Raw genomic sequence first — 14545 nt, 5'->3', positions numbered from 1 at the left:
ATAGTTAATTACAGTTAAAGAAAGAAAAAGAAAAAAAAGGTTCAGGGGGATAGGGAAGTGGGCAATACTATTATGTCAATATTGTTTCCATCTTGTATCTGAGGTAAAGGAGGATATTGAGGGAGAAGCCCCACCCGGTTTCCCGCCCACCCCGAGTCCCGGATGTGGGGCATGCTCTGAGATATGTGCTCGAGTGGTGTTAATAGTTCTCCAGTTATGAATCGCTGCCAGTTTCGCTCGATGAGGTCGTCCACTGATTGATATGGTCCATCATAAAGTCTCCGTTTGCCCCATATTTCGCTGCTAACATGTAGCTGAGATGAATGATTGATCTGCTCTGTCTTCTGTCTTTTCTTGATTAGAGTTCTGAGTCCAGCAGTTCGATTGGGGAAAGGAAGTTTTCAATAGCAAGGTTCATAAAGGCGTGCTGGGGGTCCCATGCAGAGATGCTGGGGTGTGGGGGGATGCACAGAGGAGCACCCCTACTCCACTCTCAGGGAACATTTCCTGTGTCATGGGGCTGGAAGGATGCTGTAAGCATCAGGAAGATCAGGGCTAGTCCCCACAGGCCAGGCAGGCCAAGCAGGGTACTGATGTTTACTAGAATCAGTTTGGTCAGGTGGAGGACAGCGAAGGGTCAGGAGGTTTGCCAAGACAGCAGGGTCAGGCCATTGAAGCCCACTGTTTCCTCGAAAAGAACCACTTTCCAGAAAAGGACAACTGCACTGTGTGGGTGAGTGCTCCATGGAGAGAGGGCCCTGAAGGCCAGGCCCCCAGCAGGAAGGTCACCTTCCTCTGTCTCCTAGTCCTTCCTGGGAAATAAGGGGAAGAGAAACCCGGATTCCCATGGGAACCCGCAGCCCTGCTTCCTCTGCCTGCGATGGGGACCAGGGAGGGGCTCTGGCTGACAGCAATGATGGAGTGATGGATGCACTTCCCCTGGGCAGGGTCACCAGGGCCAGGGTCACACCCTCCAGGTACCTGAGCTTCTTCCCAGCACCATGCAGCCCAACCTATGGGAAGCTGAGGCGGGAGGGCTTCCCAGATCATCCACTTAGTTTCCTTCTGTCATAGGTGAGATAAAAGGGACCATAAATTGTGCCCAGGGAGCATGGGAAGGTCAAAAGGCAAGAGGTGAAGAACATGCCACTTCACCTCCCGTGCTTGGTACAATCACAGATTGCATGAAAGGGGAGGGTGGGGGAAGCCATGGCCCAATCCCAGACCTACTGAATCAGAAAGTCTATGTGAATGAAGCCCAGGAAAGTTTCAACAAGCCCTCCGGGTATTTTTTTTTTCCCTGAAGATGCATTTATTTGTTTGAAAGAGACACAGACAAGGAGAGAAGGGGGGATGTTGTATCTGCTGGTTCATTCTCCAGATGCCCAAAACGTCCAGGGACTAGGCAAAGCCAACACCAAGAGCTTGGAACTCCATGTGGTTCTACATGTAGGTGACAGGGACTCAAGCACTTGAGTCATCAGCTTTTGCCTCCTAGGCATATTAGCTGGAAGTTGCACCAGAAGCAGAGGCAGGACTCATATCGAGATGCTTGGAATGCCCACAGCACCTTGGGCTTGGGCTTAACCCACAGCATCATAACACTTACCCTTCCTCCAAGGAATACTGAGCATGCTCAGGCTTGAAAACCATGGACCTAGGCCAACTTTCCACTGAAAAAGTGGCCAAACTATACAAAGATCTTCCATCTGCTGGTTCACTCCCCAAATGGCCACAGCCAAGCCAGTCTGAAGCTAGGAACCAGGAATTTCCAGATCACCCACGTGGGTGCAGGATTCCAAGTTCTTGGGCCATCCTCTACTGCTTTCCCAGTTCATTAGTAGGGAGTTAGATATGAAGTGGAACAACCAGAAAGAGAACTGGTGCCCATTTATAATACTGGGCTTGCAGGTGGCATCATATCCTCCTATACCACTTTGCTGGCTCTTGCCTTTCCCAAACCCCACAAGCTGCCTGAAGCAGCATTACATTCACAATTGTGTCGTCCATGCCTGGCCCAGCACTTAACATCTAATACGACTTTTAACAAATGCTTGTTGAACATAAGAATAAATTTTAAAAACTGCTTCCACCAGATTTTCTCCATTTTAAAATTCATTACAGTGCTGTGTGTGTGTGTGTGTGTGTGTGTGTGTGTGTGTGTTGAGATCTGGCAATTCTACTTTTAGCAATTTATCCCAAGGAAATCATCAGGCACACCCAAAGAGGTATAAATAAGGATGTTCAATGCTGCACTGTCTACATGGGAAACCCTGGAAATAACACATGTGCCAGAGGGATGTGAGAATGGCTGTATGTCAAGTTCTCCAAGGCTGACAAGTTCTGAGTATTATGTGAGAAAGACTGGTCACAAAGGCACCCATGCGACCCCAGTTACACAAAAGCCTGGAGGTACAGCCATGAAAATATTCACAGTGCTGATCCTGGGGTAGCAGTGTGAGCAGTGATTTCAGTGCTTTTCTGATTCTTGCTTATTTTCTGCAATGAACTAGTATCACTGCCAAATGGAGTGTTGGAGGTTATAACTGCCCAATCAGCTAAGGGAAAAGGAAGCCAGTGGGGACCCCCAGGTCTCAGGGGTGCTTCCTTGATACTAGGAGTCATAAATACCAGTACCTGACCATTTTATTAGTTGGTTGGATTCTGCATTTCCATCCAACAGCAATAACAGTACCCTGGGCATCACATAGCCAGTGATGCTGTGAGCAGTCCATAGTTCTATCCCACTACATGCACACCTACACATAGATACTGGACTGGAAAAGTTAAAAATATAAGAAACAGGGACTGGAGCAATAACCTAGTGGCTAAAGAACTCACCTTGAATGTGCTGGGTTCCAATATGGGCACCAGTTCTGATCCTGGCAGCCCCTCTTCCCATCCAGCTCCCTGCTTGTGGTCCGGGAAAGCAGTCGAGGATGGTCCAAAGCCTTGGGATCCTGTATCCACATGGGAGACCTGGAAGAAGCTCCTGGCTCCTGGCTTTGGATTAGCTCAGCTCCAGCCATTGCAACTACTTGGGGAGTGAATCAACAGACAGAAGATCTTCCTCTTTGTCTCTCCTCTCTGCATATCTGCCTTTCCAATAAAAATAAATAAATCTTTATAAAAAAAATCAGAAATAATGGTGGGCATTTGGGGCAATAGTTAAAGTGCTGCTTGGGATGTCTGCATCTGATAGCAAAATGTCTGGGTTTGAGTCCTGGCTCTGGTCCCAATTTTAGCTTCCTGCTGAAGCACACCCTGGGAGGCAGCAGGTGATGGCTTAAATGCCTGGATCCCTGTCATCCACATAGGAGATATAGACTGAGTTCCAGGCTCCTTGTTTGAACCTACCAGCCCCAGCTCCTGCAGGAATTTGGGGAATAAACTAATGAAAGACCTCTCACTCTCTCTCTCACTCTCTTTCTATCAAATAAAATGAATTTTAAAACTACAAGGAAATAATGCTTCAAGTCTGTCTACTAGTCCTACACATAAAACACAGTAAGAGGCATGATTCTGTCTGTTGGTACAGCATTATATGTGTGTGTTATTTCAGTTGATGTGCTTGAAACCCCATGAGGCGAGCAGGACAGGAACAATCTCCTTATCACTGTGTCACAGAGCAGAAACACAGTATCTTCGAGACAGGAAGTGCAATTTGGCCAAGGTTGTTCGATGAGTGAGGTGTGGCACTGCACATCGTTCATGCTTTCCTCCCCCAGCCCTTTCTCACCAAGTTCACATCCTCCATTCTCTCCTCTGGCACAAAGAGCTGAAACCAGGAGCCACTGACGCCAGTGAGACCAAACAGTAAACTCTTGAGCAGAGAAATCAATTCAGCTTGAAAGGCTGCACATGATTAAGACTGAAGGCGCCAATCTGGGAGCACAGGCTCGCCCAGGTTGACCTGAGTGGGCTGCCAGGGCAACTGAGGCATTCCTCAAGAAAGGCAGACTCCATCAGCTCCCCTCCCCTGCCTCAGTTCCTTGCACCAGGAGAAAGTTGCTGAGGGTAGGCTGTAAAGAAGGAAAGAACCGGGTCCATCATCCAAAAGATGCAGAAGCCTGGTCCATGAGTGTGTCCCTCCCTGCCTTCTGGTCTCTACTCTTCCCTGGAAGGAATCAGCTTCTCTGGCTTTTCCTTCCAGAGAGGAATTGCATATGTATATATGCAAATGAGAGTCAAATTAAAAACCCACCTCCTCCACTCCCCAGGATTTTAGACAGCGTGGAACAAGAAACCCAGCAGCCCTGGATCCTTTTCATCCATACTCTGCCACTGTGCACCCACAAGCCCATCACCCAAACTCACTGAGCCTTGCTTTCTTCCTCTGTAAATACAATGGGGTTAAGAATTCGCCCTCAGAGTTGCTATGTAGATGAAACTGGATACAAAACTCTATGGAGAATTCCAATTTCCTTTTTCAGTGGCAAGAATAAACATGGAAAAGACCTGGATGGCTGCAAGGAAGAATTAAGTTTGTGGAATCTGGTGGTCTGCAGGTGCCCAGGGGGATGACAGCTCCTCTTGGAGTCAACAGGCTGCAGGTTTCACCCAGAAGTACAGTGTTTTGTTTTGTTTTGTTTTTTTAATATTTATTTTATTGGGAAAGCAGATTTACAGAGAGAAGAGAAAGATCTGCCATTTTCTGGTTCACTCCCTAAAAGGTCACAATGGTCAGAGTTGAGCTGATCAGGAGCTTCTTCCAGGTCTCCCACATGGGTTCAGGGTCTCAAGGATTTGGGACACCCTCAACTGCTTTCTCAGGCCACAAGCAGGGAGCTGGATAGGAAATGGAGCAGTTGAGACGCAAACCAGCACCCATATGGGATCCTGGTGCTTGCAAGAGGAGGATAACCAAATGAATCATTCCACCAGGCCCACTTTTATTTTATTATTTTATTTTATTTTTTAGTCTGTGGATACTGTTCTGACCTGGACATTTAGCACCATGAAAAAGTTGGATTTTCTGTCCCATGCCCATCCGCTGATATCTCATTCAACAGCTCCCTGTCCCTAACCTAAGGTCAGATTTATATTAAGGTCACCTTCCTGCTCCTCTGACAGAGCTAACCAATCACAGACACCGTCTAGCCAACTGGCTTTCCATCTCCACATCCGTGTCTGGTTAACTGGGGTTCATGGCTTTGACGAGGGAAACTGGCCCAGGCCCAGAGATGGAGGGGGAGACAGGTAGGTGGGATGGCAGGTTTCCTCTCAAGGGCGGTCAAGAGCAGAGATTGAAGCACTGGCCCTGGATGAGGCCCCACCAGCAGGCATTCTGCTCACGGCTCTCAGGTCCTGTGTCCTTCCATCCACTCCCCTGTCTGCCCCACACTGTCTGCTGAGGCCTCGCCAGAAACAAGCCTTATCCCTGGCAAGAGGCCACCTGTGAAGATGAATCAGATGAGGCCGGTGGGAGGAAGATAGAGGGACATACCCGGTGGAGGGCACAGCAAGGGCTATGGCTCATGGTGCTCCCAGGCAGGCTGCATAATGGGTAGGAGGCCTGAGCTTCCAGCAGGTGTGCTGAAGGTCAAGAAGAGGCAGGGGGAAGAGGAACACATAGCTGACTACAGGGGGGTAGGCAGTCCCTGAGGATGGAGGCAGCAGTGGAGAGAACTAGCGGGCAGGTGGGAGGCAGGGCCCCAGACTTGGGGCTCCGTGGGGAGACCAGCTGGGTCAGTGGCTCTGGATGTTAGCCACGTGCCCATCGGTAGCTTCCACTCCTCCCCACTGCCCAGCTCTGGTTCCAAGGATTTAGATGGTCAGTCTCATCCACCACCACCCCACTTATCTCTGCCCCACCCCCTGCACCTTCACAGGACCCCCTTGCTGCTGGCACCTTAGGAAAGGAATAAGAGCTGCAGTGCCTGGGGGAAGATGAGTTGTTGAGGAAACCTAGGCCCTTGCTGGGATGGCCCTGGGCCAGTCACCTTGCCTCTCTGTTGTCAAATAGAGCTCCTGAAAGCCCCAAAGGGCATAAGGGCAATGGAGAGGTTGAACCCAAAGCTTGGCCCAGCATTCAGCAAACAGGGCACGTTCCAGCTCCGCACATTTTGATGGTCGATGCAGTTTGCAATTTAAAGGGGACTTCAGGACCCACAATGCAGACCCCATCCCCTTACACACACACACACACACACACAGTGACTCTGGGACAAGCCTGGGAAGAGAACGCAATGTGAAGATAACTGCATACTAGGAACCGCACGCACACTTCCTAAGAGAGAGGGTAGCCCAGCCCAGGCCGAACAGAAGCGGTTGAGCTTCAAGGCAATTCGGGGCTCCACCGGCCAGTAGATGGGAAGGGGGCGGGGCAGGGCTGGTCTCTCTCTCGCCCTGCTGGGGGGCGGGTCCCCCCCGCGGGTCCCCCCCCCCCCGGAACTGCTCCTCCCGTCCGCCGCCGCTTTAAGAGGCTGCTCGGCGGCAGCGAGCGGGGCCTGAGCCGCAAGACTGAGCTAGCGGACCGAGCCAAGCGGGCAGGTGCACGGCTGCGGGGACGGCAGCGGCATGACCGGCCACCACGGCTGGGGCTACGGCCAGGAGGACGGTAGGCTCAGACCCCGGCCGGCCGGCTCCCATCCAGCTGGACTCGCGCCCAGCCAGGTTTCCTGAATCTGCAGCCCTCTCACGCTCCAGGCGGGACTGGGACACCTCTCCTGTCCGGCGCCCAGAACCGAGCCCCCTGCCTTGCCACAGCCCTGGTTCCCCTGCTCCCAGAGCAAACTCCGCGTTGCGCCCAGGCTTGCCCCACCACTCGCGAAGGACTCGGTTGATAAACGCACCCCGCAGCTTCCTCCGCACAACCCTTGACTGCCACTGTCACTCTGGTCCTGGGTCCCGACGCGCACTCACCCGAGGCGTGCACGGCGTGTGGAGGGGCCCCAGGACAGCCGGGGGTGGGGGCGGGGGGAGCGGCGGCAGCCGAGCCGGGGGCGCGGATGTTGGTGCGGGGAGCGCGCACGGCGTGTTTGTGCGGGATCTCGGGGCAGCCTAACTTTGCGTAGACCAGGGCTCGGGGTCCCCGGGAGTTGCCGTGAGGGAAGTGTTCGAGCTGTGTGGGGTGGTTAGAGAACGAAGAGGCATCTAAGGGCGCACGCACGTGCCTGGGTATCTACAAGGATGCCCAGCTTTGAGCTCGTGTGGGTGTGAGGCGTGGGAGCTGCGACCCACACCAGCTTCCTGCGTCCATCCATCCTCCCCCACCCTGCCTCTGTTTCTTGAGATTCGGGGCAAGGGAGAAGAGGCACCAGGTGAAAGCCAGATGCGCCCAGTGTTTATCTGGCACAGGTTGGATCCTGTGGGGGCCATTTCCTATCAAGCTGGATGGAGTGAGGGGGTAAGGGCTTCTCCCTTTCCCTGAGATAAACGATAGGGACCCAAGGTCCAGGGTGTCAGGAGGACACCCAGAGAAGGGCAGGTGGGCATGGAGAGAAGAGGAAGTGCTGGTGCGAGGAACACCCCAACCCCACTTCTTTGGGGAGAGACTGTAACCACAAGACCCTCCCCAGGACAGAAGGGTGTTTGGGGTGTGGATCCCTGGAGCTGGACATGCAAAAGCTGGAAAGAGAGATTCAGAAAAAAGGCACCAGAGAGGAACAGAGATGGGGGAGGGGGCAGGCTGGCAGCACCCGCAGATTATCTGCACCTCCCTCCTAGCTTCATCTCCCAGCTCACTTTTGGGTGCTTACCCCAGACTCAGGGTCCCCAGTCCCCAGCCCTGTCCTGCCTCCCAGTTGTGGGCATCCAATGGCCTGGTTGGCTACCTTTAAGTACCTTCTCCTCCCCCAGCCAAACCTGGGTCACCCAGGCTAGGGGCGACATGGAAGGGACAGACAGAGGACAGAGGTGGCAGCACACAGCATGGCTTCCAGGACTTCAAAAATAACCCAGCGGGGCCGGGCCACGATTCTGAGTCATCCATTGGGGACACAGCTCTGTCGGCACCTGCTGCTGTTTTCTCGGGAAAACTTAAGAAGCCAAAAATGCGGGGAGAAGTACCAGCCGGCAGGGCCTCTAAAAATAGGCTGCATCTCAGGATGTTCCCTGGGGAGATGCTGAGCCTCTCGGCTGCAGATGGAGTCTCTGGGAGGGAGGTGGTGGGCGCCCGTGGGTGTGTATGCAGGTGTGTGTGTGTGCACAAGCAAGCACGCATGCATGATGTACTGCTAGTTCCCTCATCTGTGAAATGGGCATCGGGCTGGCATGCTATTTTCTACTTCTCCAGTGGCAAGAAGAAGCTAGAAACCCCCCTAGGATCAGGTCAGAAACTGGAGCCACCTACAGACTTCCTGAGTGTGTGTTGGAAGTTGTTGAGTCTCCCTTCAATCCCCAGCACCAGCCCTAAGCCTGTTGCTGTGTTACTATGTTCCCTGCCATGTATTACCTCCCCGGGACTCTGCTGGGAGGTGAATTTTATAAGGTCATTTGTCAGACCAGGGAGTGGAGACTGGGGTGTGTGGGTGGGGAGGAGGGGCACAGAAGGGAGGCTGGAGGTGTGGCAGAGCTGGGAGTGGAACTCCAGTGAGGCTCCCCGTAAATGGACATCAGGAGGACCCCTTCACAGATGCAGTCCTGAGACCCTGCTCGGTTTGAGTCCTTGCCCCTCTCTCCACCCTCAGGCCCCTCGCATTGGCACAAGCTGTATCCCATCGCTCAGGGAGACCGCCAGTCCCCCATCAATATCATTTCCAGCCAAGCTGTGTACTCACCCCACCTGAGACCGCTGGAGCTCTCCTATGAGACCTGCACGTCCCTCAGCATCGCCAACAATGGCCATTCTGTCCAAGTGGACTTCAATGACTGTGATGACCGAACAGGTAAGCAGCTGCTGTCTGCCGGAGGACCCTGGTTGGGGAGGTTCAGGAGGGGCTGCCCTGCTGTGGTGGGCAAAGACAGCTCCATCTCTTGTCAACCTCAATCTCCCTATGCATCAGATGGAAGTAGTCAGAGCTGCTCCTCCCGGTGGCCAAGTGGGAACATGGAAAAATGAGATGCTTGCAATGCCAGAGAAATGCACTGGTCCTACCTCCCCTGCTGTTGAGTGCTCCAGGCTTGCATTTGTTCCCTCCCCATCACTGGCCTGCGTTATGGCCTAAAGCCCAGCCCTCCCTTCCCAGCCATCCAGCCAGGTCTGCAGAGAGGGGAGGGAAACACATTGCTCTTTATTGTCAGGCCCCTTGCTAAGATCTAAGGGGCTCATCAACCCTTCCCTAGAACCCATCTTGCAGATGGACAAACTGAGGTCTGATGGACAGGCAGGGTCAGAAGCAGCCTGGTCCAGCTATGAAGATCTCACTTTTCAAATCACCTATGATCCTGTGGTCCCAGCATAGATGGGCCAGAGAGAGGCAATGGGGAACTCATGGAAGCTCTTTCCCAAGGCCTCTTTGCCCTGGGACTAGAGTCCACAGTTCTTTCATGATAAATTGCTAGCCAGTCATCCCAGGGGTACATAAGGGATTTTATGGCTGGGCCTTTGCAGGAAGCAGGGTGGAGTGGGATAGGGAGGGAACTTCTAGCTGCTTATCTGAGAAAGGATTGCTGGCCTCTCCCCCTCCCAGAAAACACTCGAGAAAATGTAAGTTTCAAAAAGAAAAGCAAAAGGCAGGAAAGGAGGAGGAAGATAGGTTTTTCAAGTAAGCAGAGTCCTGAGTTCCCTGGTAGACTAGGAAGAAGGGGAGGGGTTTCAGATTCCTCCTGCAGAAGGGAGGAAGATCTAGCATGTTCTCTAGAGGGACAAAGTGCCTCCTGGTACTGAATTCTTTGAAAAAAAAAAGATTTTATTTTTTATAATAATTACATGGTGGATCAGGGTGGGAAGGATCGAGGTTTGGGGAAAATTGGGTGTACTATTGCTTCCAATTTTGCTATTTCTTCTTGTTGTTTCTGGGGGAAGGGGAGAGACAAAGGGGGAAACCACTCATGCCGAGAACTGAATTCTAAGAAAAGCCTCTTGTCCCTGCTTTGAGGAGGGGACACGGGGCTCCACACGATCCTCAATGGCAGACTGAGAAGGAACAGCTCTCATGTGCCCGCCCCTTCCAAGCTCTTTCCCAGGCGCTGTAAGAGGTCAGTACTGGCACGAGGCAGTGTCTGTGGGTCACTGCTCAGATTCTCATAGTCAAGCAGCCCAGGCTCCCTGCCTGCAGGCTCAGGCAGCCCAAGGAAGGAGGAGTGAGACCACTGGGGCCTGACAGCCCACCCACTGTGAGATGCTCCGAACATCAAACAGGCTGATGCCTACTCCCAAGACGCAGTAGGTGCCCAGTGATGGGCAATGTGTTCCATGGCCAGGACAGAGGATGGAGGCTACGGGGCCAAAAGGCGCAAGATCAGAGGAGTTCTCCTGCTGCCTCCCCGCGCCCTCCCCGGCACACCCCAGGTCTATCAGGACATTCAGCCAAATGGGAATGAGGCAGCCTGGCAGTTGCCCAGCCCAGAGCCACCGCCCTGCTACTCCTTTGTTCACCTGCTCTCAGATAAGGCAAGACCCCAGCAAAGCCTCTGCATTATGCCATCCTCCCCTTTCTCGAGTGGCCCACAGAGGAACTAGACCCTGCTCTGGGCACCCCTGGTGGAGGAGCTTGTTGGAACTCTGAGCCTGGGGCTGTCACCTGATCCAGGGGCTCACATTCAGTCCTGGCCATGGTCACCTCCACTGCCAGATCCCTTTCAGCTGGAAATTCTATCAGTTCTGGGTGGGGCGGGCAGGGGGCAGAGAAAGAGGGGAGACCTTTGCGTGGCCAAAGCTCACCAGATAGCAAGGCGAGAAAGTCACAAAGCCAGCACAAGGGGAGCCCTCCCAAGAGGCCATCTGAAGGGGAGGCAGCACTGGAGGCACCTGGGCCTGGCTCAAAGTTGGGAGTGAATGCTTAGGTGCAGGCCTCCTCTGGGGTGACCCTGGAGTCAGCATGGCCTGGTGCTTAGGAGATTACAGGAACTTGCTGTGTGACCTTGAGCAGGTGCTTGCCCGCTCTGTGCCTCAGTTTTTTCCTTTATAAAATAAGGATTCTAGAGGTTCTATGGGCTACAATGATAACTAGATAAAGTCATCCTCCAATGCAGCCCTGGCTAAGGCTGCCTATGGTTAGTGGGAGCAAGGGTCCTGGAGGCAGCAGTGGGGAGAGTGGCCAGAGAAGGACCTCTGCTCTCAGACTCAGACCCCAAGATCACATATAGACTGTCAGGATGGGGACCTGGCAGTGGAGCACTCATGAGGAGAGACCCCAGCCCAGGCAGACCGAACCAGTTTTCTTAGTGGAAAATACAATTGGGGATTGCTGTGCGTGGCTGTGGGAGTCCTTTCACAATCACTTCCCTCAACAGTGGTGATGGGGGGCCCCCTGGAAGGGCCCTACCGCCTCAAACAGTTCCACTTTCACTGGGGCAAGAGGCGTGACGTGGGCTCGGAACACACCGTGGATGGCAAATCGTTCCCCAGTGAGGTGAGGACCCTGGGAAGAGGAGCAGGACCCCAGGAAGGGGGAGGGTGAGGGGGAACATGCTCTGGGGGCCTTTGGGAGGACCATTCCCCCCCACAAGCCCCCACAGTCTGCATGGGGTCTTCCACACCCTGAGGCTGCCTATAGGAGCTGAGCCTGTGGTTCAAGGCCCTGACATGAGTGATCCGGCCAGGGAGCCGCTGTGAGAAGTCCCTGCCGCACCTGATCTTGCATCCTTCCATGCTGGTCCCAGGGCTGTTTTTTTCCACCTCAAGACCTTTTCTTAATGCTGCCCTTTGCTAAGTCCCTCCTGCATCTTTGGCACTCAGCTGCAGGTGCTGCCTCCTGCAGGGAGGTGTCACTGGGGACTGCAATTATCTATAATTCATAGCTGCTTCACCAGAGGGCAGAGCCTCGGCCAGATTCCTCTCTGGGTGTCCTGAGGGATCTTTGGGCAGGGTTGGGCCCAGAGCTGGGTGGGACCCCCAGTATCTTAAGCCTGTTGGAGGACTTTCCCTACCACCACCAGAAGATAGAGCACCCACTGCCTCCTGGAGGCACTAAGCCCAGGCCTGGCCTGCCCCCCCCCCACCTCACTTCTACTACAGCTGCACCTGGTACACTGGAATGCCAGGAAGTACAGCACTTTCGGAGAGGCAGCCTTAGCACCCGATGGTCTGGCCGTGGTCGGGGTCTTCTTGGAGGTGAGTGATGGGTCACTGTGGGATCCTTGGCTCTGCCCCCTGCCCCGGAGTTTTGGATGGAAGTGGTGGATGTGGGGCTCATACACACACCCCCCTCCCTGGCAGACAGGCACCGAGCACCCCAGCATGAACCGCCTGACAGATGCACTCTACATGGTTCGGTTTAAGGTGAGGCTGGGGAGGAGGGACGGGGCAGTCTTGTCCCTGGATCCTGGTGAGAAGGGAGGAAGAGGCTGGGGCCCAGGCTGGGGCCATCCACTTCTCTGCTGAGCCCAAGACTATGGGTCAGCTCCTGCCAGCATTGCACTGGCTTCCTCTGTGTCAGGGTCAGCAGCCCCTTTAGGTGCCCAGTGTATACCCAGTTGGGTGGAGGCTGGCTCAGGTGCTTGACACTGATGTGCTGGGACAGGTAGCATCCCCAAGGACAGCTGATGCCCACGAGACCTCGTGGCAACTAAAGAGCTTCAGGGAGCCACAGCTGTCACCTGCAAGCAAGCGGGCACAGAGGGCCTAGCCAGGCAGGGGATCATGGGCATTTGCCCACAATTTGCATCAGTGGGTCAAGGAGAAACCTGAATCTTGCTGACAGAAGCTGGGCAATGGGGTTGGGGAGAGAGGAGCGGGGACAGGGGAAAAGGGGAGGGTGAGAAGTGGGGGTGTGAGCTGTTGCTATGGGTACCACTGATGGCTGGTTCCCCCCCTGCCCCAGGGCACCAAGGCCCAATTCAGTTGCTTCAATCCCAAGTGCCTCCTGCCCACCAGCCGGCACTACTGGACCTACCCTGGCTCCCTGACCACACCACCACTCAGTGAGAGTGTCACCTGGATCGTGCTCAGGGAGCCCATCAGCATCTCTGAGAAGCAGGTGAGTCCTCCCAGGGCCAGTTTGGGGCCAGGCAGGCAGAGCTCAGGGTCCTCGCTGAGGCAGGGCGATTCTCCCAATCAGCAACCCACAGCCTGGGTTCCCGGCAGCAAAGCTTCCGGCTCCTACTAATAAACAGATGTACTTGCTTGGGAGTTGGCATGAGTGGATAGTTGTCAGGACCTAGGCACAGGCTGGGAGAAAGATGCCAGGAACTGGAACTACTCCCACGTGCTGGCGTCTGGGTGCTGCATGCGATAAGTCTGAGCTAGTACAGGATGGAGCACAGGAGGGAGGGGGAGGGCTAGTTGGGCCACATAGACCAGAAATGAGAACCACAGCCCCCGTTCTACCCGTGCATCCTTTCTGTCTTCTCAAGATGGAGAAGTTCCGGAGCCTGCTTTTTACCTCAGAGGACGACGAGAGGGTCCACATGGTGAACAACTTCCGGCCACCGCAGCCACTTAGGGGCCGTGTGGTCAAGGCCTCCTTTCGGGCTTGAGCTGCCCACCTGCCCGGCTGGCCACTAGGGCACCATCTTCCCAAGGGCTTCCATGTCAGCAGACACCAAACCATCTGAGGCTTCCAGCCAGGGACCCTTCCAGCCAGCTCACTCCTTGGCCGCCCCTGTTGGGAGCCTCGAGAAGGGGGGCACCCTTCAGCTGCCCAGGGGAACCAGAAGGACAGGCACTAAGCAGGGTCCAGGCCCAGGGCTACCTCTGCTCCCCAAACTCCCAAGGTCCCCCGACCACCTCCTCCTATCTTCCCCACTGGCAGTGGCGGTAGCCCCAGCTTGAGCCCACACTGTGACAGACAAGCTCAAGTTTCCTGGGGCAGGCAGTGGGCACTGCCAGAAAGACTCAAGCAATAATCAGAAGTGGGCAGAGCTGCCCTCTCTTGGCCTTACCTCTTCTGCAGGCCTCTGCTGCACATGCACCGCACTGCCGGGACTCCCTGCCATCAGTACCCAGCCTGCTGGAGATTATTAGGTGGTCTTCTTCCTCCAGCCACCTGCTGGCGACAGCGGATTTGCTTTCGCCGCCCCTTGTCCCCACCTAGCCACCAAAGTCCATCGACATGACAATCCATCCCTGTGTGCGTCAATAAAGTCCTTGACCCTTGCATCAGTGCTAACAAGTGTCTGTGCTTTGTCGTTACTGTCCTGGGCCTCAGGGAGCCAATGGTGGTAGGTCAAGCACATGATGTGGGGGTTTGGGGGACAGGACACAGTCTTGGGTAGGTGAGGGTTATGCAGGGGCAGGCCAGGAGCTATAGCGGCAGAGGGAAGGAGGAGCCTACTGTGCATGATGGAGAAATGCAATTGTGGGGTCTGCACTGTGGCTTAGTGAGTTAAATTTGCAATGCAGTTTATCTCATATTGAAGTGCCACCTGCTGCTGCTCTGCTTCTGATCCAGTTCCCTTCTAATGTGCCTGGGAAGGCAGTAAAGGATGGTCTACATTCTTGGGCCCCTGCATCCACATGGGAGACCTGGAGGAAGCTCCCAGCTCCTGGCTTTGGCAGAGC

The 14545-nt window shown here is 54.4% G+C and overlaps 1 protein-coding gene across 1 annotated transcript; it reads left to right on the top strand.

Moving 5' to 3' along the window:
- Nucleotides 1-6419: 6419 nt before the first annotated feature.
- On the top strand, nucleotides 6420-14256 carry CA7 (carbonic anhydrase 7). The gene is made up of 7 exons (XM_004583913.2): nucleotides 6420-6559; nucleotides 8631-8828; nucleotides 11338-11456; nucleotides 12062-12157; nucleotides 12263-12325; nucleotides 12867-13022; nucleotides 13399-14256. Exons 1-7 carry the CDS (start codon nucleotides 6520-6522, stop codon nucleotides 13519-13521), a joined length of 795 nt encoding a protein of 264 aa, XP_004583970.1. The 5' UTR covers nucleotides 6420-6519; the 3' UTR covers nucleotides 13522-14256.
- Nucleotides 14257-14545: the final 289 nt, after the last annotated feature.

The sequence above is a fragment of the Ochotona princeps genome, chromosome 16 (genome assembly GCF_030435755.1).
Source record: "Ochotona princeps isolate mOchPri1 chromosome 16, mOchPri1.hap1, whole genome shotgun sequence".
Taxonomy (NCBI): domain Eukaryota; kingdom Metazoa; phylum Chordata; class Mammalia; order Lagomorpha; family Ochotonidae; genus Ochotona; species Ochotona princeps.
The sequence above is the reverse complement of the archived record's forward strand: the minus strand, read 5'-3'. Positions and strand labels throughout refer to the sequence as shown.